This window comes from Vipera ursinii (assembly GCF_947247035.1).
Source record: "Vipera ursinii genome assembly, chromosome: 2".
NCBI classification, from domain to species: Eukaryota; Metazoa; Chordata; class Lepidosauria; order Squamata; family Viperidae; genus Vipera; species Vipera ursinii.
In genome coordinates, this window is record NC_139513.1 from 64,710,713 (window position 1) to 64,735,071 (window position 24,359).

Consider the following 24,359-nt stretch of genomic DNA (forward strand, 5'->3'; position numbering starts at 1 on the left):
AGATGAAACCACAGTGGAGAGGAGACTGAAGATATAATGGAGGGAACAGGTCTTAACATGTTGTTTTTAATATGGAACCAACTGGGCTGCTTCCTGATACCATTACAGGAAAACCTCTGATCTATATTCCAAACAATGAAACTTTCAACTGCAATGGACAATGGAGTCTAAAGATGACACAGAAATCTAAGATTACCTCCATACTCCAGAAAAAAAAATCTTTAGTAATGATGTGTCACAGATTACTGTTCAAACTGGGGACGAATGAAGGTAGAGGTTTCAGGTAATTTTTATCTATTATCTTGAAGAAGAACAGCATGGGAAAGAGGAATACTTGTGAGTCATTCATTTTCACAGGAAGTACAATGTAGATGTCGTAGTTCCAACAGACAGGGATGAATAAAGCAGAACTCCGAGGCTTGGAAATTCCTCAAAGAACATGTTTATTAGTTACAAAGTATCGGCATGTCAAAAGTGCCAGACACATGTAAACAATTCCCTAATACAAAATTGAAAATCCCAACCCTAAAACCAGTGTTGGGATTCAGCCAGTTCGCACCACTTCGCCAGAACTGGTAGCTAATTTTTTGTTGCCCAGGCCCAGAATGGAAGTGACATCCACACAGAGAACTGGTTGTTCACGTATTTGAATTCCACCACTGCCTGAAATTATGCAAGCAACTACGTTCCCCAATACATTGTGCTGGTGGGCTTTTTTCACAATGCCCAGCCTGCAGTCTGAGGAGCAGTCAATGACCTTGGTTCCCATGGGACAAAAGATTATTTTGACTAGCGAAGCACCTGGCAACCCCCCCCCTCCATTCTATGTGGCAACCGAAAATAGAGGAAAAATGGCTGCAGCCATGCTCACTTGTAGAGTTGACAGCAGACATACACATACACACACACACACACATATACATAATTATAGATATATACATATATACATATACTTCCATAGTATAATATGAAGATTAATACTATAACTTTTCATAAAGGAATACATTTGGTTTTTCTTTATCAATCAAAATAAATAAATAAATCGCTTCTCACTGCTATGGGCGATATGTGTCTTCCCTGATCTTCAGTCCTCCATCAAAGGCCTGGGATCTGGAGGGTTCTGTGCAGTGTCTTAGTTATTCCTAGCACTGTACTTGTCTGGATAGAGAGCTCTGATGTTCCTGGGATTTGTTGGAGCCATACTCCCAGCTTACGAGACACAGTCCCGAATGCTCCTACCACCATTGGGACCACTTTGGCATTTACTTTCCACATCCTCTCTAGTTTCTTCTTCAGATTTCTTTAGCTTATCATGCTTCCTGATGTTGTTGTCATTTGGCACCATTATATCTATCAGCACTGCTATCTTCTGGTCCTTATCTACTATCATGATGCCTGGTTCACTGGTCAGTACCTGCTAGCAGGAAAACCAAGCTGACTGTCATAAGAGAAATCAATGGAGCCATGCAGGAAGTCATTTCCCCCCCCCAAGTAGACTGCTAAAAGGTGCTAGGCTGCTTTTTCCAGCTTGACATCAGAAAATGGATTCCTTTTCTCCATGGCAAGCACAATAATACTGATAGCCCCTTGGCAGGCTAGTTTACAGAAGTATTTCAGTGATTTATTTAGAGCACTTTGCCACATATTACTGGCATACTATGAACAAACACTAATACTTTCAAACAAATGTTCTTGATATAATGTTATCTTCCAAACATCTTTGTGAATAGTTTAAAAGATTTTAGTAGCTGATACATGTTCTGTAAACTTCCAGTTTGGGAACAATATACAGTAATTGCAGGGTGGGGGGAAAGGAAGGAAGAGGAAAGAAAAAAAGCAGTATTCTTCTAAGCACAAATATATAATGCTGACAATTTAGATTCATCTCCACCCACCTGGTTTACATTACAGAAAAGATTTCTTTTATATATGATCTTTTCTATGTAGTTTTAATTATGGGATTTTATGTTGTTCTGGGTTCCTACCAGAGAATTTGGGGAAATATATTTTCATTTATGAAAATATGATTTATGCTTGATCTATATGTATAGTGTGGGTTGATAGATTCAACTATAGCAATCTTGATTATCCAACTGGAGGGCATGAAGAGTGAAAAGATCCTAGAGAGGGTCTCCCTGACTCAGTGGCATTCAAAAACTTAACTTTGTTTTATGAACTTAAGCAGGATACGGAATACAAAATACTGACTTGCACTGACCAGAAGAAAAAAGAAACAAGTTCATTTCCTGTTAAACAGCTGCTTTCAAAGGTTCAGTGAGAATCATTTTGGTGTAGTGGTTAAGATAATTGACTACAAAGAAAGCCAACTAGGTGAACTTGGGCTCACTTTCAGCCCTAGGAAGGAGAGTATGGCAAACCACTTCTCAAAACAACTCACCAAGCAAACTGCAGAGACATGTCCAGGCAGAACTCGACACAATTAAATGGGGGGGGGGAATCTCAATATATCTTGAAGTTAAAATAATTTTAATATATTTCATGATATGCTTTAAAACGTTATGCAGTTTATTGAACTATTTTATTAGAAATCTCCATTTTAAACATTTTTTATTTATTGAATTATAAAACAATTGAGATTCCACTCTTTCAATTCATTCTACGTGTCACTTTGAATCTGTCCAGACTTGTTCCTTAACTGCACCTTTTGCCTTGGTAATGTGATATATTAAGACAGGTTAGAGTTTAACAACATACAAAACCAAACTCTACTTGGTATGACAAAGACCTTAGAAGGTTTTTTTAATAGCCTTTAGGATTCTAAAACACCGAATGTGAGATTCTTTTAAAATTTGAGTAGAACAATAGCAAACATTTTTAAATATCAGACACACTGGATTCAAATGTGCTATGAAATTGACCTATATGAACTGAAATCACAACTGTTTTATTTGAGAATACTTTAACATGAATGGAACATAATTCCATTCATGTAAGCTGCTGAGTTGAAGTTTGGGAAGGATATTGTTATTTCATAAATAATTCCAAATTAGACTTGTGGATCAAAACAAACTGTTAGACAATTTAATCCCAAGAAAACATTCACAATTATATTTTGAAGGCTTGAATAATTGTTAAATTTAATATATATTGGATATATTAAAACATTAAAATATTTAATAGATATTTGACCAAAGTGACAGGAATAAACCATTCAGCAAATTTCTATAATACTCAGATTTCATGCTTGACAACTTTGGGGGAAAAGTATTCTGGATATTTAGTCATAGCATACTTGTATTCCACAGCAGTGTTTACATCCCCAAATACAAAAGTTTGTGCAGCCAAATTAAGTTTTAAAAATCCCTTTTATTAAAGTGTATAATGCCCAACCACATCCCCATCTCTTTTCTTATGTCCACCCCTATGTTATTGCTCAAGAAGTGCAATGATGATGTAGGAATGCTATTCTAAAGTAAAAGTCATTATAAAAATAAAAAATAAATGAAATTAATTTCATTTTTATTACAAACAGCCAAGGATTTTTTTTCCAAAATATAAATCTGTAAAACCATTGCAGTGACTGTACAATTTCATTTACAGTATACAATCCAGAAAAACATGTAAAAGAACTGTTTTTATACATTAGCCCTTGGCCACAAAACAAAGAGTTTGGCAGTAGTACTACAACTTTAATGACTATGGGGTGAAAATCAACATATCAATTACATCATCTAACATCATTATCAAAGTGGGATACATACATACATCATTGTACAGGGAATGTTTTTTTTTGTTTTTGTTTTTAACTGGAAACTGTCATCATGTTGTAGTTCTTGGAAGGGCTGGCTCTGCCAATTCTCCATTCCTCTTTACAGCTGCTTCTGCTCTCCAGAGCTTTGGCATTCTTCATGGCTGGTTTAGGGCCTTCGTAGAGGACGCAGATAGACCCATCTTCTCCTATACGATAGGACACTTCAAACGGGTCTACCCAGAGAGTTAGTTCGCTGGGCAGGAGCTGGAAGAGTCTCTGGTGGCTTAGTCCAATCATGCCTGCTGCCTTGCCTATCAAGGGGTCCATCTTGTGATTGATCCTAATGCAGCGGTACCCAGAGCCTTTGGAGGGCATCAAGGGGAACCAGTGCTGCTTGTAATGATCTGCAAACAGGGAACAAAGGAAAAGAAAAATGGGAGAAGAGTTAGAGCAGGGGTAGGCAACCTCGGCTCTTTTATGACTCGTGGACTTCAACTCCCAGAATTCCTGAGCCAGCATAGCTGGCTCAGGAATTCTGGGAGTTGAAGTCCACGAGTCATAAAAGAGCCGAGGTTTGCCTACCCCTGGGTTAGAGCCTGCACAGCCGGCCCTGGGGAGGCAGGTGTTGGGGAGGGGTCACTCCAGAATCAGCCGGACCAGCCCGCCACCAGCCCGGCAGGGGGCCGGCAAGCGGGGACTGGACGGAAGGCAGCAAAGAACCGCTCCCGTCGGTCAGGAGAAACCGTTGGGCTGAGTCCGAGAAGGGTCCCGCCAACGGTAGGAGGGCTGGGGGTGGTCGAGCGCGGAGGGGGCCCGAAGCCGACCGCCCAAGGACGAGAGACGCCAAGAGCTGCTCCCGGGCGGCGGGGGCAGGAGGCGGCGGGAGTCGGGGAACTCGGGTCTCCGGCTGAGGCGCCTCAGGAGGTTGCCGTCGCGCGGCGGACGGGGACGGACGTCCTTTTTGGGGCTCGGCGCAACGGGGCCGGCGGCTGAGGGGCGCCGGGCTCCGCGTCGCTCGTCCCGGCGGCGGCGGCGGCGGCGGCGGCGCTGAAGGCAGAGACGGAAAGGGGGACGCGGGGGTCTCTCGCCGCTGCCTCACCTCGGAGTGCCTCCTGGAGAGACTCGCTGAAGCAACGCAGCTCTTCGTCGCCGATGCCGCCGGGGGTCCTGAGGAGGCGGGTGATGAAGCCCGCGGCCGTGGAAATCTCCGTCTTCATGGCTCTCCCCGGGCAACTCTCTCGCTCTCGCTGCGCTGCTGCGTCGGAAGGGCGAAGGCGGCAGATGTTGCGGGGAAGGGAGGGGTGACCCAGCTGCCGATCGGCGCCGCCGGCTCAGCTGCTGCAGCCGCCGCAGCCGCCACCCACTCAGCCGCCGCTGGGGAGCCGAGCGCGAGGAGTCAACAGATCCCGAGACACAGACGGTGAGCGGCCGTCCCCTCCGCCTCCACACACGGGGTGGGGGGGGTGGGGGCGTGACCAGCCCCAACCAATGAAGGTGAAGGCGAGCGGCTTACATCACAGAAACCGGGGTTCCGTCTGGCGGACGCCAAACCACCTCTCCCGATTGGGCGAGAAATGGCACGCAGTCTCTTGATTGGCCGGACCGTGCAAAAGGAAGCCGCTATCTCCGATTCTCTCCGCGCAGAAAGTTTGAGAGGGGCGGGGCTCAAGGCCCCGCTGATTTGTTTGTTCTCCGCGTCAGCGCGGGAGGAGGTGTTGGAACGGCCGGCGGGCTCTTTCTGCCGCGCGGAAGGTAGGAGAGTTCGGAGGCGGAGATGTTTACAGTCTGCTGAGCGCAACGGCGCGGGGAGGGCGGTCTTCTCGTCGGCCAAGCAGTCGGGAGTTGATTGCAAATGCGCGAGATATGTTTTCGCAAAAGCACTAAGGAAGTTAGTGGGTTAAGTGGGTTAAGAATTTGCTTACCTAGGAAACTCTGAGCCTGGTGGTGGAATCGGGTGATGCAAATGTAGTTGAAATATGCGGCGAGAGCTGGATATGTCCTAGGACCACTACGCCAAATAAGTCACCTAGATTAGAACATTCTAGGAAAAGGCGGAGTAAAAAACTAATTAGAGCGCGGTGTAGGGGTTAAGTTATTGGTCTAGGCCAGGGGTTGGCAACCTCGGCTCTTTTATGACTCATGGACTTCAACTCCCAGAATTCCTGAGTCAGCTGACTCAGGAATTCTGGGAGTTGAAGTCCATGAGTCATAAAAGAGCCGAGGTTGCCTACCCCTGGCCTAGATCTAGAAGTAAGGAGACGTAGGTTTTACTTCACCTTCAACTATGGAAGCTCCCTGGGTGACTTTGGGCTAGGCATTCTGAACTCATACCTCCCGGGGTTGTGGTCTTGGGGGAAAAAATATGAGAAGCACTATTTATGTTCCCTGGAGCTTCTGTACAAAAGGGAGGATATAAGAATAGAATAGAATAGAATAGAATAGAATAGAATAGAATAGAATAGAATAGAATAGAATTAGAATAGAAATAGAATAGAAATAGAATAGAAATAGAATAGAATAGAATAGAATAGAATCCAAGGAAGCCGTAACAAAAGATTATTGCTCATATAAACTTTTGAATTGAAAATTCAGAGGTGTTCAGCAAGGTAATCCTATCCTCAGTATCTTGGCATAAAAATAAAAGATCCATAATTTTCCCCATTGACCAGTCAGGAAATATCCTGAGCATTTTTGGAGTAATATTATTTTGCAGTCCTTTGGTTTCTACTATTCAAATGGTATAAGAAAGCTAGATGTACACATTATTTTATCAGGAAAGCAACTTTATTTGGACTGTTTAACATCTGTTCTTCCAAGGGGGATCAAAGGAGCTGTAATTCAAAAATTTGCCCTGCATTAGTTATCAGTAGTCTAGCACTTCTTTGGGGTGCTAATTCTGATGATGCATGAGACGTTTGCACAATTTTATGCAAGTCTGTGGCATTTCAAAGAACAAAGCTTTTAACACATGTAAATTAATGATACAATATTAAGGGACTGAGAAAAAATATTATCAAGGGAACTTCACTTCTGTATGGTCCTATAAATGTTATGCAGAGATGAGATTCGAATGAAAAAAGATGGCAGGTTTTAGTAAAGTCTCAAAAAGCTTTTAGCAAACTATCATTCTTTCATATTTTTAATCAAATCCTTTTCTGATATCTGAGAATGTAAGAAGTGCCTTGATGCTTAAAATGAAAACTACTTCATTCAGAAAGATATAATATTGGGAAAGATCAGAAGTTGTCCAGGAGCTTAAGCATCCTTCCTCTAAAAATCAAAGCATCTCAATCCTTTCAAGAGTGGCAAATATGTGCCAATCCTGATACTGTATTACTTAGTTATAGCTCTCCTCATCCCTCACTTCTGGCCATGCCAGTTTTGATCTGATTTGTAATTCAGCAGTGTCTAGACGGTCATGGACTCCTTACTTTTGTGGTATTTGATTTATTGCCTGGTTGAGCACAAGCTTTTCCACATTTTGTTTAGATGTCTGAACAGCAGCATAGCAGTACATTCATGGCCTGAGAAGTGTGAGCATTATCTATCGTTGTTAGAGAATTCTTCGTTTCTTACTGCACACAGGCACCAGATCGAGAGAGTTATCTGTTGTCCTTGTTTAAGATACAGGGCTACAGAGAAACTTCAGTAATTCTTTTTTAGGCACAAATACAAGGAATTAAATGGGTTTTTGTTAATCCATGTAAGGGATATATTTCAAAGACTAGTTTGTCGATATTAGACGAGTTTTCAAAATAAATGTTTTTGGTCATATCTAGGAAAGCCATCTTTTTAGAACAGTGGCTATATTTGGAAAACTTAAAATATGAACCTTCTTCCAAAATGATTGCCTTAGAGAGCTGCGTTTTTTACAAAATGACTTCCATAGTGGTGGTGGCTAATTATAAAACATCAGCTTATCAGCTTATCACCACCTCCACCACCCCTCATTTCCCATTTGTCCTTTTTGAGAATTTTTTTGAGATCTATCTGGTGGCTTAGACATGTTCTTGAAAATAAAGAGGATGTTTGAGACGTATAGCCAAGTAGGTGGCACCATCTAAACAACTTCACTTGATCTCAAAAAATTAAGTAGATTTTTAGCTGTGGTACTTAATGTTTAAATAGGAGACTGGACATGCAGGCATATATGTGAGGAAATTTTAAAAAATGGGAAAAGCCCAAATATCCTGTACTGTTGCCAAGAAAATTATAAGAATGTGTCCATGAAGTCACAGTAGAGATCAATAAGAAAGATTTTTACTACTTAGAGATTATTTGTATATAATATGCTATTTCTCCATTGTTCATCTTTTCTAATATTTTTTTTAAAAGGTGAGGTGTACCAGGCTTAGTGGGCGATACAGGCTCATTAGCATCAGAGATATGTCACCTACAGTATCCTGCATAGGCCAAATATATTATGAAAGACTGCCATTTAGAGTAGCAAGAGAATTTAAAAAAGCTATCCTTAAATAATTTTCTCCTCTAATTTCAGGTAATCTGAAAGTGACATAATCCATAGTTATGCTGGCTGTCCAAAAATAAATCTTGCATGCTCCAGATGGAGGATAGTCTTGAAAATGACTACACTACAGGTTTTGGACTGGCTATATTTGCACAATCTACACTGAATCACAATCTGTCCAATCATTTTTTGAGGTAATATGTTGTGCAATATCTCATTTTGCAATTAGATTATGGTTCTGAGTATTCGGTGCATCTAGAAAATTTGATTAAATAAAACAAGATTCAGTTAACTATGGACAGATGTTATATGGACATAACTTCATCATACCTGTTTGTCTTATGCAAATAAAGAGAGCTTATGTACATTCTCATGGATCCTGACAGTTCTAAGGATTTAACATCTTTGTTTCTCAGTGGGATAGCACATCCCAGGAGAAAGGTGGTACCCAAATTGGGGATCCTCCTAGAGTTTCAGTTGTTGCTTGAGGAACATCCATGAATAGGAGGCCTATCTTACATGCCAATTCCTAGATTAGGGCACTCTACTTATTGTCACTGTTGCTTTGTTCACTCCCATCCAAATTATTGCAATGTGCTCTATATAAACTGCCCTGGAAGACAATTTGGAAGGTTCAATGGTGTGAGTAGTTATGAATGTGTATTGGTATACCCATTCTACTTGTGAGCAACTCTGACTCCAAGAGGTCTTTTGACTGCTATTCAAGGTGCTAATCTTCACCTAAAAAGCTCTTTGTGGCATAGAGCCAGGTTATTTGCAAAATTGCTTATTTTTCTGCATCCCACAAAATCTGATAGGGTGGGCTCCAGGTTCTCTCTGTTAAATATCTTCTAAGGGGTACCGTACCAGCCTTCTCTGTCACAAGACCTTCCTTAAATTCAAGACAATCCTGACCCTGCTGGCTTTTCATAAGAAATTGAGAGCTTTGTTCTTGCCTGAGCATTTGGCTAGGCTATTGGATAAATCTTGGTGTTTATGGTTCTATGTTGCTGAAGGCATACTCTAAGTGTGGTGTGTTGTTTCAATTTTTTTTAAAAAAATGACTTTTTAAATTGATCAGTTACTTACAATCCTGTTAAGTGAGGGCCAATGAAATTGAAATGATACATGCTGCCCTTTTCAACAGATAGCAAAAAAAACCCTATGCATTTCTAACCGCTGCTAGTTTATCATTTATTTTCTTCATTAATTGTAGATCTTTTGTACTGCTGTTTGATGATTTTTATTGCAATATTAGTTTAGATTGGAAGCTACTATGTAAACACAGAGAGTAAATAGAAATCAAATTGTATTTCCACCTTAATACCCTTTTCAAATCCGGAGAACCATTGACGTCTCCTTTTCACTTCATTGCGGGAGGTAGAAATTTAGTGGCTGCAACCAAAAAGCCTTGGATTTCGACATCCATCCTTAGGAGCAGTTGTCATTTTTACCGCTCTAGCCAGAAAGTGATGAAGTAAATCATGAATAATAATAATAATAATCATGAATAATAATAATCATGAATAATAATAATAATAATAATAATAATCATGAATAATAATTATGAATAATAATAATAATCATGAATAATAATAATAATAATGAATAATAATAATGGAGACAAGGCAGTTTGGAGCACTGGGCTAATGCCTCCTTAAGTAACACCAGCTGCCTGCAATTAGTGCAGGTTCGAGTCCCACCAGGCTCAAGGTTGACTCAGCCTTCCATCCTTCCGAGGTAGGTAAAATGAGGACCCAGATTGTTGGGGGCAATTAAGCTGACTTTGTAATAATGCCGCTTGGGGGGGTGTGTGAAAGCCCTAATAAGCAGGCATATACATAGAATGAAGGCTACTGCTGAGCTTGTAAGCCGCCCTGAGTCTTCGGAGAAGGGCGGGATATAAATGGAATTAAAATAAATAAATAAAGAAAACTGGCCAACCCCTTCCTTCCTTCTCTCCTTCCTTGGCGTTTCACATTTTGTCGCTGCTGCGTTTCCGTAGCGCGGCGCTTTACGTTCCGTTTCCGAAAAGCCGATCGGACCTTAAGGGCACCGGTGTTGTCATTGGTGGGGAGTCAGCTAGCGATTGGTCGGTGGGGATTTGGGGGCGTGGCCGCCATCACCCGCCTAGCTCGGGAGGACGCTCGGACGGACTCTATTTCTCCTTTTTTTCGCAGCGCTCTTTGCCGGAGCTTTGGCTGCCTCGCTTCCTTAGGACGATATTGCGGAACTGCTGAGGAGGAGACGAGAGGAGACGGAAGGAGAGGATGCGGAGTTGCCGGAGAACCGGAAGCCGTCGCCGCGCTGGGGCCAGGAGCGTGACCCTCGGTACGCCTTGTACGATGCGCGAGAGGGAATTCCCGCTTGCTTCCTGCTTCTAGTGTCTTCATGTAGACAGCGCAGGAAATACATAACCCTGTTTTGTCTCCAAACCATTTCCACGCTCGCTTCCACCCGACCTCGTTTTTCTGCGATAAGAAAAACCGAATATGCAAGTTAGATAACCGAGTAAAAAATGGCAGATGTCTGTGTTGGTAAAGCACATCAATAACCATTGCTGGATGTACGATGAACGTCGCTGTGGCTCGTTTATGATTCCATTCTGGCATAAGAGCACGGGAAACTCAGTGATAAGTCGTGCTTAAGTTAACGATCAGTTAACTAAATAAATTGTGCAGGGATTTTTTTTTTGTAGCTCGGGTGGCTTTTACGTAGGTAAAACCTTCAAGGATCTGAGGAACTATTCAAATAAAGCTAAGATAGAAGAAGAAGTGTGAACAAGGTGAGTTTAAGATTGTGAGTTTTGATAGCTGGAAAGCTAAAGCCAACATATAACTTGAGCAACAGGAAGCCTAGAATTGGCATCTGATTAACTTGCTACATGTGAAAATAATGCTTCTGTAGCTCATCTTTTAAGATTATTCTTACTCTACACTGAATACTATTGAACTTGATGAGATTATTTCTCAATAAAAATTTGTAGGATTAAGCTATGAAGTGCTTAAGCATCTTTTTGGATCTTGCTTATTTACTAGACCAGCCGTTCTCAACCTTTTTACTCTGGAGGAACCCTTAAAATAATGTTCATGTCTCAGAGAACATAAAAATTATGCTTACAGTGCCCAGAGTTAAGAAGGTTTTTTTTTTAACATCTAGAGACTTCTCATAAAATTCTAGGGTTTCACAAAACCCCAGTTGGGAAAAGCTACACTAAACTATTGTAATATGCATTATGTATTATTAAAGCTGAATTCTTTATTTTAGGAACTACTGCTCTAAGAAGTTTGGGTAATCAATTTTTACAACTTTCCTCTGGAATGCAAATGGCTTAAAGTGCAATCCTGTGCATATCTATTCCAAAATAAACTCTCCTGAATTCAATTGAACTTATTCCCAGGTAAACTTGTGTAGGACTGTGGCTTGAATATAATTGTGTTTAAATTCTTGGGTTTTTTTTCTTTCATTATTTTTACAAATCATTGGGCCTAGCAGTAAATTTCCTGAAGGGTTTTTTTTGGTGTATGTGATAAATATGCATGCATTTGGTTTTCAATACCTTAGGAAATAAGTGAATGAGACCCTAATATAGTTTGTTTATGTCACTCTGCTGATCTCTTATGTTTCTTCATTATTAACATTTGGTTGAATTCTTAACTATTTTTTTATTTTTCTGTCCATTTGCCAGGCCTATGTTAATAGAAAATGTCAGTGAATAACTTCTTTGGAAATAAGAAGAGAAACAGCTCCATATTATATGATGTTGATCAGACAGAAATTACTTCTTCATCTTCACCTTTCCAGACATCTATGAGCCATAATAATATTGGAAATCATGGTGAAGGATTCCCACCAAACAAGCGTTACAAAAGTGTTGTTTTACCCAAATGTAAAGAAACGGAAGATCCATTTGGGGATAATGATGATTTTACAGTAGATGACTTGAAGGAGATAGACATTATTGCTTCCCAGGCATTGACACCAGATGTTGCTCCAGAAACAAATTTGTTCAAAACAGAGCAAAATGCTCAGTTGTCCGTTTTCCCAAGTAGCACCAATCAGTTCAAAACACCTGATCAATGCACTGAGACAAAATTATTTGGTATGTACACAGTGAATACAGAAATTGATATGAATCAAATATGTAGGTATATGGAAAGAAATTGCAACAAATAATCCACTTTTATTTTCTGGTAAATTAGTTCATTTCTCTCTTTTCCTCTACATCTCCATGTTGAGTAACATAAAAATAATGCTATATAAAAGAGCAGGGTTTTTTATTGTACTGTATGCATAAATACAGGCTTGGCCTGTCACTTATCAATATTCTATTAGTAAACACAAGCAGTTAAAAAAAAACATTTTCCTAGCAAGAAGATATAACCATGGCAGAACCATTGGCTATTTGTCTTTAGTTTAAAATTAAAGTTCCTACATATAAAACTTAACATTTATAGAGGAGACATAATTATAAGGCAGGAATGGCTCTATTAGCCATTAACTAGTAACTTCCTATCACCACTCTGAGACCATATTGCTGAATCATGATAGCAAAATGACCACAATTAGGCATTGATTTTTTTATTCAAGCTTAAGATTGGGGATCACAGTGGAAACATTTAACTGATTCTCACTCCAAATCAGACTAGAATTACTGTTTCTCAGTCCGACTGCAGAATCCTTTTGGCTCTTTATAGGGGTTCTAAGGATGGGATGGGAGTAGGAAGCCCTTGAGAAACCAACTGTTTCCAGGTCCGAGTTTAACTCCTGGAAAAAAAAATCTGAAATTGAGCCAGAATTTGGGGGGAAAATTTGAAAGATTCACTTGCAAGTAGTTTGTGAGCCTTCCATTCCTTTTCCCACACTTAAGAAACAAAAATCAAAAAATGGACTAAAAATTAATCTAACCCTTTACTAAAGTCGCATTACTAGATTAATCTCTTATCTACAGGAAGTAGCATAGAAGAAATGAAACTTAAAGGAAGATTTAAACTTGAAACACTCCAGGCACAACATAAAGAGGCCATGAAAAAGGTGAGATGCAACTCATTCATGTTTTTTGAAATGTAACCAGGAATTAAGTTCTAGTCCTGAAACGTTTGATGCAGCTTCTCTTGTGTACTTGACCATGTAATGTACATGCTATTCAGGAGAAAGCTTTGTAGTATTCTTTGGAACTTATCTTCAGCTAACTGTATATAGAATTGTAACCTAGACATAGAAGAAATTAAAGAATGCATAGTTTCAAAAGGAAGGTTTCATAGTTGTTGTTAGCTGCGAAGTCGTGTCCGACCCATCGCGACCCTATGGACAATGTTCCTCCAGGCCTTCCTGTCCTCTACCATCTTCTGGAGTCCATTTAAGTTCACGACTACTGTTTCAGTGACTCCATCCAGCCACCTCATTCTCTGTCATCCCCTTCTTCTATTGCCCTCAATCTTTCCCAGCATTAGGCTCTTCTCCAGTGAGTCCTTCCTTCTCATTAGGTGGCCAAAGTATTTGAGTTTTAGCTTCAGGATCTGGCCTTCTAAAGAGAAGTCAGGGTTGATCTTCTCTAGGACTGACCGGTTTGATCGCCTTGCAGTCCAAGGGACTTGCAGGAGTCTTCTCCAGCACCACAGTTCAAAGGCCTCAATTCTTTGGCGCTCAGCCTTTCTTATGGTCCAACTTTCACTGCCATACATTGCAACTGGGAAGACCATAGCCTTGACTATACGCACTTTTGTTGACAGGGTGATGTCTCTGCTTTTTAGTGTGCTGTCATAGTTAGAAAAGGATAATTAGGTAAGAAAATTGTGTATGTGTTTACAAATATTCCAACAGATACAAGTAAATTATGAGTGGTTGAAGAAAATGTGTTGATTTAATGAACAGCAGAGAGGCCATGTGCTCTTACAAAGTCCAAATAATTTTGATAGTGTGCACAACTGTACTATACAGGTGAAACTTGAAAAATTAGAATATCGTGCAAAAGTTCATTTATTTCAGTAATGCAACTTAAAAGGGGAAACTAATATATGAGATAGACTCATTACATGCAAAGCAAGATAGTTCAAGCCGTGATTTGTCATAATTGTGATGATTATGGCATACAGCTCATGAAAACCCCAAATCCACAATCTCAGAAAATTAGAATATTACATGCAATCAATAAAACAAGGAGTGTACATAGAACAATATCGGACTTCTGAAAAGTATAAGCATGCATATGTACTCAGTACTTGGTCTGGGCCCCTTTTGCAGCAATCACTGCCTCAATGCGGTGTGGCATGGAAGCTATCAGCCTGTGGCACTGCTGAGGTGTTATGGAAGACCAGGATGCTTCAATAGCGGCCTTCAGCTCTTCTGCATTGTTCGGTCTCATGTCTCTCATCTTTCTCTTGGCAATGCCCCATAGATTCTCTATGGGGTTCAGGTCAGGCGAGTTTGCTGGCCAATCAAGCACAGTAATCCCACGGTCATTGAACCGGGTTTTGGTGCTTTTGGCAGTGTGGGCAGGTGCCAAGTCCTGCTGGAAAATGAAGTCAGGATCCCCATAAAGCTCGTCTGCGGAAGGAAGCATGAAGTGGCTCCAAAATCTCCTGGTAGATGGCTGTGTTGACCCTGGACTTAATGAAGCACAGTGGACCAACACCAGCAGATGACGTGGCTCCCCAAATCAACACAGACTGAAAACTTCACACTGGACTTCAAGCATCTTGCAGTGTGTGGCTCTCCATTCTTCCTCCAGACTCTGGGTCCTTGGTTTCCAAATGAGATGCAAAAGTTGCTCTCATCAGAAAAGAGGACTTTGGACCACTGAGCAACAGACCAGGTCTGTTTTTCTTTAGCCCAGGTAAGACGCTTCTGATGTTGTTTGTTGTTCAGGAGCGGCTTGACAAGAGGAATACGACATTTGAAGCCCATGTCCAGGATCCGTCTGTGTGTGCTGGCTCGATGCAGTGACTCCAGCCTCAGTCCACTCCTTGTGAAAGTCCCCAACACTTTTGAATGGCCTTTTCCTGACAATCCTCTCCAGGCTGCGGTCATCCCTGCTGCTTGTGCACCTTCCACACTTTTCCCTTCCACATAACTTTCTATTAATGTGATTTGATACAGCACTTTGGGAACATCCAACTTCTTTTGCAATTACCTTTTGAGGCTTTCTCTCCTTATGGAGGGTGTCAATGATGGTTTTCTGCACAACTGTCAGGTCAGCAGTCTTCCCCATGATTGTGATTCCTACTGAACCAGACTGAGAGACCATTTAAAGGCTCAGGAATCCTTTGCAGGTGTTATGGTCAGCATAATTAGCTGATTAGAGTGGGACACTTTGAGCCTAGAATATTGCACCTTTTCACAATATTCTAATTTTCTGAGATTGTGGATTTGGGGTTTTCATGAGCTGTATGCCATAATCATCACAATTATGACAAATCACAGCTTGAACTATCTTGCTTTGCATGTAATGAGTCTATCTCATATATTAGTTTCCCCTTTTAAGTTGCATTACTGAAATAAATGAACTTTTGTACGATATTCTAATTTTTCAAGTTTCACCTGTATATCTGTGATACAAAATAAATCCTTATTGGTTAGTTTTGTCTATAGTAATTATTATAGTTATTCAAATGGAAATAAATTTATTAGGACAAATATTGTTAGTATAAAGAAGAAATTGAAGACCAAATTTTATGCCTCCAGAGTTGGCAACATTTGCCAACTTTCTGGGCTTGAAAGCTAACCACGATTGGGCATGGTTAATATTTGGATCGCTATACTCCAAGGAATTTCAGGGTTATTGTCTAGTCTGAGAATTTGAAACCACATCATCACAGTAGAACACAGTGGCAAACTTTATTTGTATCATTGCCATGAAATTACCAACATTTGAACTCAATTTGGTTTTCATCCTCAGTTGCAGGAATTTTTAAAGCTGTGTTTGTTCTAATAATTTTTTAGTGAAAGCAATTTTTCATACATTAGAAACTTCAAATATTAATTTAAGTTTTCATTGTTGCAGTAATGAATATAGTAACAGTTTGAATTAAATTCATTGCTTAAGGGGGATAATTTTATATAGATTAGGAAATGTGGATAATAAACTCCCATAAGAAATTATTTTTTATTTGATTTTGCATGGCCATCCACCTGATCTAAGATACTCTGGGCAACTCGCAACAGATAAAATAATTTCAATAAAAACAAGTTAAAATCCAATATAGAAACATATAAGAATGTCCATAATCAATTTAAAAAACCAGAAAATTTCAGTCAGTCATTCCATATCATCCATTAGAAAGCTCCATTCCTGGACCCTGAGACTGGGCAGCAGAGCCACTTCTTCCCAAATTTTGGGTCGGGACCCTTCAGGGAGAGAGGAGGGAATTACTAATTTTCAAAACCTTGATCAGTCTTGCCTTAACAAAGCAAAAACACTGTCAAGAACCTGTTCTTGGTTTTGCTTCTCATTTTGCCTATGCAAACATGTAAATCTATAATATCTAAAGGTAAAGGTTCCCCTGCACATGCATGCTAGTCGTTTCTGACTCTAGGGGCCGGTGCTCATCTCTGTTTCAAAGCCGAAGAGCCAGCGCTTGTCCGAGGACGTCTCCGTGATCATGTGGCCGGCATGACTAGATGCCAAAGGCGCACGGAACGCTGTTACCTTCCCACCGTAGTGGTCTCTATTTTTCTACTTGCATTTTTACGTGCTTTTGAACTGCTAGGTTGGCAGAAGCTGGGACGAGTAACAGGCGCTCACTCTGTTATGCAGCACTTGGGATTCAACCCGCCAAACTGCCGACCTTCTGATGGACAAGCTCAGCGTCCTAACCCACTGAGCCACCACGTCCCTATCTCTATAATATCTAGAGGTAGCATATTTAGGGAACTGGTGTCAAAATGTTTGAGAAACATTATATTAGCAGAATTTATGGTGAAAGTTGTGTGGTGTCCACAAATTCTTCAAAGCCTTAAAAAAAGGATTATGCCAAAGATAATAACATGTACCAGTTTGCTTATAGTTCTAGTAACACAATCTCAAATTGTTATAACTTGTTTGATACAGTTGGCTGCCGTCTGCAATTGTCACATTATCCCAAGAAAATGCAGCTGCTTTGAAGAGCTGCAAACAAGGATTACATTTGCATTCTGGAGCACTTTTTGGAACTCAGTCTAAAGCATTGCATAACCCTATTAATACAGTAGTTTCAACAAAGTCCAGGGACAGCTACAGGTTATCTTCACGATCAGCTCTTGACTTGCTGAAATGAATTTTATGCCACAAAGAATTCTAGTGTTCCTCAAGATACTAAATATAATTTGTTTATCAGATTCTAAATTATACACTGGCAGTTTTAAGACTTTCAGCAGACCTTGCTGTGTGTCAGGTTTGACAGAGGCCCCCAACCTTTTGTGTAGAAAGATTTTTCCACGGACCAGGAGGGGCGTGGTTTCATGTCCTGCCTGCATCCAGCGGGTGGGGCTTCACTTGTTTGCGCAGCCCGATTGCTAGTATTCTGTGGTCCGGTGCCGGTTCACGGACCGAAGGTTGGGGACCCCTGATGTATGAATTTTATGTAAAATTAAAGAGATGTGTATGACATTACTAATGTTTTGACGGTTATAATTGTTAAAGCCTACTTAGCAGAAGAAATAGTGGTTGAAAGACTCATTTAAAACCAAGTCAGGATTTGTAATCAGTCATATTCCATAATATATTCTGTAATCCCAGAATTTTTTTTAATAATCAAGTCTCTCTTGTAACACAATTAGTCCTGGACTTATGACCACAGTGGGGCCTAGAATTGCAGTCTAAGTTGAGGCATTGTGTGACTCGACTTGATTCTACAATTGTTTTTGCATCATAAATCAAGTCACTACAGTTGTTAAGTGAATCACATTGTTAAATGAGCCATATGGTCATTAAGTGAATTCAGCATATACAATGGGGTTTTTTCTGTTTTTTGCTGGAAAACTGCAAAAAAAATGGCAAATCACAGAGACGTGACTGTGGTTCACTGTAACTGATTGCAAATGTGAGCTGGTTGCCACATGCCTGAAATGTGATCACCTGACCATGGGGGAGGGGGTAGCAGTCATAACTTCGAGGATGGGTTGTAAGTAGCTTTTGGAAGTCTCTCATAACTTCAGACGGTCATTAAGCACTGGTTCTAAATCAAGTACAACCTGTATTTCTATTCTTTGTATTAACCCAAGTTTATCTTTAAAGAATGATCAAAAATGAAAAAAGAAAAGTATCTTTTCAAGCTTCTACTCTTTCAAATATCGGTTTCAGATAACAAATTGTCACAGAGAAAATATGGCCCAGAATAGAAATAGGGTGCTAATTTCATCTGTACCTGATGAACATTAATTGAATTGCAAATGAAGGTAAATATACACATCCCAGGATAATATTGCAGGATCAGTCTGAGCCAGTCACCGGGACCAAAGGTTTATTCTTCCGAGCTTTTCAGGCTTGTGCTGCAGCCGTCGTCAGGGAACTTCTCTCTGCACAGATTCTGAAGAGGAAGAAGTTCCCTGATGATGGGCTCCATCATGAATCCAAAAGCTCAGAAAAGTAAACCTTTGGTCCCGATGACCTACTCAGATTGGATCCTGCATTAATTGAATTCCTGATTATATAAGTTAATTGTCTCAATTGTAGGGCATCCAAACAACGTTCCAAATTCAGTATTCTTAATCCTTCACAATACTTTGGCTTATATTGCATGGTTTGTGTAATTTCAGTTTATTTATAGTTTCATAAGTGAAAAAAACTGGTTGCCATTTATGAAATAAAGTGGCATAACTTTGATATGTTTGAACAAAGGAAATTGTAGGAAGAATAGTCTCTTTAATGCTGTTATTGTACTAAACATTGATAATTAAAACTACGGTATCGTCATAGGTTTTTCTATTTTAACCTTAGGCTTAAAGAAGTCATGATTGCATTTCTTGAATTGATCTCAATCTTTTATAATAATTATTTGTAACTACCCAAATTCATCTGGATTGATATGAAATCTGGTAAATTCTTGAGGCTATTTCTGTGATATCTTTGTCAGAATATATTAATGTATCAGTTTATCAAGAGTTAACATCTAAATTAGTACTGCAGGAAAAACAATTCAGTTTATGATGAAGTTATTTTTCTATTAGGGTTTTGAATAAAAATTAACATGTCTGCAAATAGATTAATTACATTAATGTTTAAACTGAATTTGCAGTTGAAGGAAATGCAGGATGAAATCCTTATTAAAAATGGAGAAATAAAAATTTTGCGGGATTCAATGCAGCAGATGGAATCTACTGTGGAGGAGCAGCGGAAATCATACATATTACTGGAAAGAGAAAAAGCTGAGTGTTTAAGTGAAAAAGAAAAGGAATTCTCCAGAAAGGTACTATTTAACAAATGACCAATATAAACTGCCTTAAAACTTCTGAGATCTAAGAAGTCCTTTGTTGAAACTTCCTTTTTTCCTGTTTGGAATGACTTTTAATCATAGATGCTTGTTGAAAATAATCAGCCAAAATGATTTCACTCGCCCATTTGCTAATGAGCAATGGCAGGCAAACTGCTTTTTCCAATGGTAAAAGGACAAATGAAAACCAGTGTAGTGGATAAAATCATTAGGTCAGAATTATTGTGATCCTGAATGATGGCCTTGAGCTAGTCACCTTCTCTCATCTCTAGGAAGAAGGCTAGGGCAAACTACTTCTGAAATCTTGCCAATAAAACTGCAGGACTTGTCCAGACAATTGCCAGGAGTCAAGAGTAACTCAAGGGCACATTGGGGAGAAAAATGTGTGCAAGTGATGAACTGTTTGATGTTCTATTTCCGCTCTGGCTGTTATTTTATTTTTTCATTTATTTATTGAAAGCAACCCTTCAGTTGAAACCAAGGGAAAGGAATTATTCTGCCGAAGCACTAAGGTCTGCCATTGATTACCTGCCAAACTGGAAGCCTTATCGCATGTTTAGAAGGAATTTGGATCCATGTCCCTTTCTGAAATGCCCCTTGTCCATTCCAGAGTAGCTCCTTTGGGCTCTGCCAGCGTTAAATGTTTTTCCAAAGCTATGCAAGGGAGATTTCAAAAGTCAGATTTGCTTCTCTGATGTCAGCGCTGTTGTTCGGCCTTAGACCCCCTAGAGCAGGGGTCGGCAACCTGAAAAAGCAAAAGAGCCACTGGGAACCGGTTCCATCACACATAAAAAAAAGTGGGAGCCGCTCGCATCCATGCACGCGCATGCCCATAAAACAAAATGTTTTGCACATGCGCAAGATGTTTTTTGCGCATGTGTGCGCGTGGATACACGCGCGCGGTTCCACTTTTTTTATGTGGACGCACCTGCACGCCAGCGGCGACGGGTCTCCGTGGTGATGGGCGCTGGGTTGCGGCGCCGCCTTCAGCCCGGGCATCGCTGGAGCCACCCCCAGGACCTCCAAGCTGCTGCCTGACCTCCGCCCAAACACCAGCAGGTCTCAACACGGGTGTTCGGGCAGAGGTGCGCGCGCAGCTCCATCCGAACAGCGGTTTGGAGACCTGCTGGTGCCGGTGGACGCACCTGCACGCCAGCGGCGACGGGTCTCCGTGGTGATGGGCGCTGGGTTGTGGCGCCACCTTCAGCCCGGGCGTCACCGGAGCCACCCCCGGGACCTCCAAACTGCCGCCTGACCTCCGCCCGAACACCAGCAGGTCTCGACACGGGTGTTCGGGTGGAGCTGCGCGCGCACCTCTCCAAAGGTTTGGAGAGGTGCGCGCCCAGCTCCACCCGAACACCCGTGTCGAGACCTGCTGGTGCCGGTTTAGAAAGCTGCCGCGGGTCGCAGCAGCTTTCTAAACCGGCACCAGCAGGTCTCCAAACCGCACCTCTGCCCGAACATCAGCAGCTCTCCAAACGGGTGTTCGGAGGGAGGTGCGAGAGAGGTGCGCGCGCACCTCCTCCCGTTCGGAGTGGTGCGCGCGCACCTCCCGTTCGGAGAGGTGCGCGCGCACCGGGCGACTGGGAGCCACAGGAGACGGCTCAAAGAGCCGCATGTGGCTCCGGAGCCGTGGGTTCCCTAGAGGGAAATATCGTAAAGCCAGCAGTTCTCTGGGAGACTTCCAGCAATGACAGGAATGCAGGCTGACTACGTGTGTTTAGCACTTTCTCAGAATGGGAGAAACATACTTTTTACTGTTTTGATGAATAAGCTGTTAGTGTTGATTTTGATGTAACTGAACAGAGCAAAAGTATAAGTGAGAAAGAGGAAAGAGTTGCAGGCTTCTTTCATAGTTGTATATTGTTTTCTGTGCTCAGCGGAATTTGAAATGTCTTAATTGTATGCTCTTTTAGTTACAGTCACTGCAGTCTGAACTACAGTTTAGAGATGCTGAAATGAATGAGATGAGAACAAAGATTTTGAATTGTGAAAGGATTAAACCCGTGACCCCTGTTTCATATACCAGGTACAAAATAAAATGGAATTTGTTTCAGGGAGTTCAGTTACTGAAGAATTTCCTTACCTCCCCTTTATAGCTGAAAATAATGAATTTCAGAACAGAGAGCAGACACTATAGTTGAACACATAGAATACTCTGAATTTATTTCTAGTGTTTGAATGCATAGATTGCTCTTCTTATGCTTGGAAAATACACATGTGAAGACATTGCCTTTCATTTACTGCATTGTGAATGTCTAAAATTGTTATTCGGATTCTTTCATTAGGAAATATAAGTCACCGTAAACGTTTAACTATTTTTAGAAAAAGACCTTTAAAGTTTCAAAATGAAATGCCTCTGTGCAGTTAATCCAGACTTTATTTTTACTTTTTAGTCCTAAGAAAAGCCCCTCTAACACTGTGAAAATCGAAAGATGCACTCATATTGAAAAAAAAAGTTACCCCACAGAAGAGTCTTTTGGATCTCAGATATTACCAATACCGTCTTGTTCCAGGACGCAGTCCCATGTTCACGTTCCTCAGCAAAATAATGGTAGGTAGATTTTTGGTGAACTGTATTTGACCTGGGTGGTGAGGCTAATTTGGTAATTTAGCATGTCTTTGTGGGGGATTGTAAGAAGGTTGAGAAAGAAATTGGAGAGAGAGAGAGAGCACAGAAACCACTAAGCGAAAATCAGCAAGTTAGTTGACACTTACAAATAACAATTTCACCCGAGAAAGAAATCAAAGAATAAATGTTTCAGATCGTTCAAAGAGAATTCACCATAACTAACTGATGAGGTTCCTCTTATAGGGAAATTCCAAGATGCTATATTTACCCAAGACTACCACTAGCAATATCTCACTGAAATCTATGTAGTTCTTGCTCCTTTGTTCTTGCCCAGCTGTGTGGAGTTTGACAGCTTTAATGCAAGGAACAAAATTCCTCTGGTATTCACATAATTTTATGTTTAGATTTTAGATTTTATTAGATTTATATACCGCCCTTTCCCGAAGGACTCAGGACGGTTTACAGGGCATTTTAAAATCATATCAATATAAAATACAAAGTTAAAAGAGAATTAAAAGATTAAATTATCCCTGAAAATAAAACCCCAGTTAAAATTCTCAGCCTGGGTCAGAGAGCTCAAAGAGCCAAGTCTTCAGGTCCCGGCGGAATGAGCGTAGGTCAGGGGCAGTCCTGAGCTCCACGGGCAGCTGTTAATTGTGTGATGGTATTATTATACAATTGATATAATTTGTGTAACAACAGCATTGTGGATGATATTGTAACAATGCGGAAGACCATTGAATTTCAAAGAGTTTAGTGGCATATTTTGATTTCTCCTGCAGATTAAGAAAATTCTAGAAGTTTAGAACTCATTCTAAGCTAACCCCCTTGTTCGTCATTCTTGCTTGCTGAATAAAGGAAAAGGGGAGGGAAAAATCTTCACACAGCTGCAAAGCTTTCCTTATCTGGAAAGTTTATCATACATTCATTCCCATCCTTGAGTTATGCACGCATCCACCCCCAGACACATACTGAGTCAAGATCAGGTTTTGCTGTCTTCTCATGACCATGGAAGCAGGGCTGTGAAATCTTGGAAGCTAGATTGTAATAAAAAAATCCTGGATGTGTTCATTAAAACATGGAGCTTCTGCACAGTTTTGAGTGCTCAAAATGGACACCCAGGGTCTTGGGATATCTCCACTGCTTGAGATGGGTTTCCCAGCAGCTGAAGGGAGAATGTGTTGTTTGATTAGGTTTTGCTTTCTTGAGTTTCTGATTAATTTGCCTACTACAGTTAAAGACTAAAACTTGAAATCTCCTTACTAGTATGTTTATTGTCTCAGGATCCTCAAAGAACCAATTGTCTAGCACCCAGCCACTGCTTGGCCCTCTGATTTAATGGACAGTGAGAAATAGCAAACGTTCTTTTCACAGTTGGTCCATTAAATCACTATTTTAATGTATATAACTGTGTCTCATTTAGGAATGGTCCAGTAATATTGCTGGACTTCAGTTAATAGGGTCAAGCTTAGTCTGCATAAGCATTGTGGGAAGATGTGAAACAGTTACTGGTCTTTCTCTAAAAAGATCTCTGAAGATAGCTTTGGGAATTCCATTACTGCCCAACCTGAATATGCAAATGGATTCTCGTAATTGTAGCCATTATACGGTTCTGAAATGTAGTAGTTGCTTTGTTTTGCCTTGTTTATTTTCTGAAGTTGCAAAATGCATTTCAAACCTATATCAGATAAGTCAATCCCCAAAACAGATTACATTGTGATAAAAGGGCAACCTATACTAGGTTAAAAATAAATACTATTTGATTTACTGGATTTTTCTATCCAGACAGCAAAATAACTGTCCTTGAAACTGAGCCAGTGAAACAAGAAACAAGTTTCAGCTGTCCTCTGAAACCAGGTAAATTTATCTAAGAGATCTTGTGATTAGGATTAGAAACCTGTATGAATGGAAATCATAGGCTATTTTAATATCAATTTCAACTATGAGGGAAGAGGGGGTTTGGGCAAATAAAGTAAAAAAATTGTGGATCTGCAAATAACCCTTTAATTTACTAATAAATACCTTATTGTGTTTTTGTTCTGCTGTAGAAATGAAATATTTCCAAAGTCACAGGAAGTGGAGACCTATAAAAATTCCTTACTTTCAAATTCTAGATTCTGAATGCACTCTTTCCTGGAATGATTTCTGCTTACTACCTTGAGTTATAAATTGAAATACATTTAAAAAAAAGAAAAATCA

General features: G+C 40.5%; 2 protein-coding genes across 9 annotated transcripts in view; one reads left to right on the forward strand and one right to left on the reverse strand.

The window, feature by feature from the left end:
• Positions 1–3,467: 3,467 nt before the first annotated feature.
• LOC310636650 (protein BTG1-like) lies at positions 3,468–5,236 on the reverse strand. The gene is made up of 2 exons (XM_083356634.1): positions 4,812–5,236; positions 3,468–4,116 (listed from the first exon to the last, which is right to left on the reverse strand). The coding sequence occupies exons 1-2, from the start codon at positions 4,927–4,929 to the stop codon at positions 3,764–3,766; spliced, it is 471 nt and encodes a 156-aa protein (XP_083212760.1). The 5' UTR covers positions 4,930–5,236; the 3' UTR covers positions 3,468–3,763.
• Positions 5,237–5,284: 48 nt separating this feature from the next.
• ATRIP (ATR interacting protein) overlaps positions 5,285–24,359 on the forward strand; it is a 29,150-nt gene continuing 10,075 nt past the window's right edge. For 2 of the 8 annotated variants that reach the window (XM_083356633.1, XM_083356632.1), the window contains exons 1-10: positions 5,285–5,464; positions 8,211–8,374; positions 10,361–10,511; positions 11,448–11,580; positions 11,869–12,282; positions 13,132–13,214; positions 19,394–19,564; positions 21,505–21,617; positions 21,985–22,142; positions 23,946–24,017. In XM_083356633.1, coding sequence (XP_083212759.1) covers positions 11,886–12,282; positions 13,132–13,214; positions 19,394–19,564; positions 21,505–21,617; positions 21,985–22,142; positions 23,946–24,017 — 994 coding nt within the window. In that variant the 5' untranslated portion in view covers positions 5,285–5,464; positions 8,211–8,374; positions 10,361–10,511; positions 11,448–11,580; positions 11,869–11,885. Of the gene's footprint in view, positions 5,465–6,300; positions 6,319–8,210; positions 8,375–10,235; positions 10,966–11,447; positions 12,283–13,131; positions 13,215–19,393; positions 19,565–21,504; positions 21,618–21,984; positions 22,143–23,945; positions 24,018–24,359 lie in introns of those variants that run through there. The other 6 variants (XM_083356631.1, XM_083356629.1, XM_083356626.1 and 3 more) reach the window with 6 other exon arrangements.

Bases quoted from the DNA above. Each gene is read 5' to 3' on its own strand.
- LOC310636650 (XM_083356634.1), bottom strand. From the start codon at position 4,929: ATGAAGACGGAGATTTCCACGGCCGCGGGCTTCATCACCCGCCTCCTC. The intron at 4,117-4,811 runs GTGAGGCAGCGG...CCCTGTTTGCAG, and splicing joins TCTCCAGGAGGCACTCCGAG to ATCATTACAAGCAGCACTGG.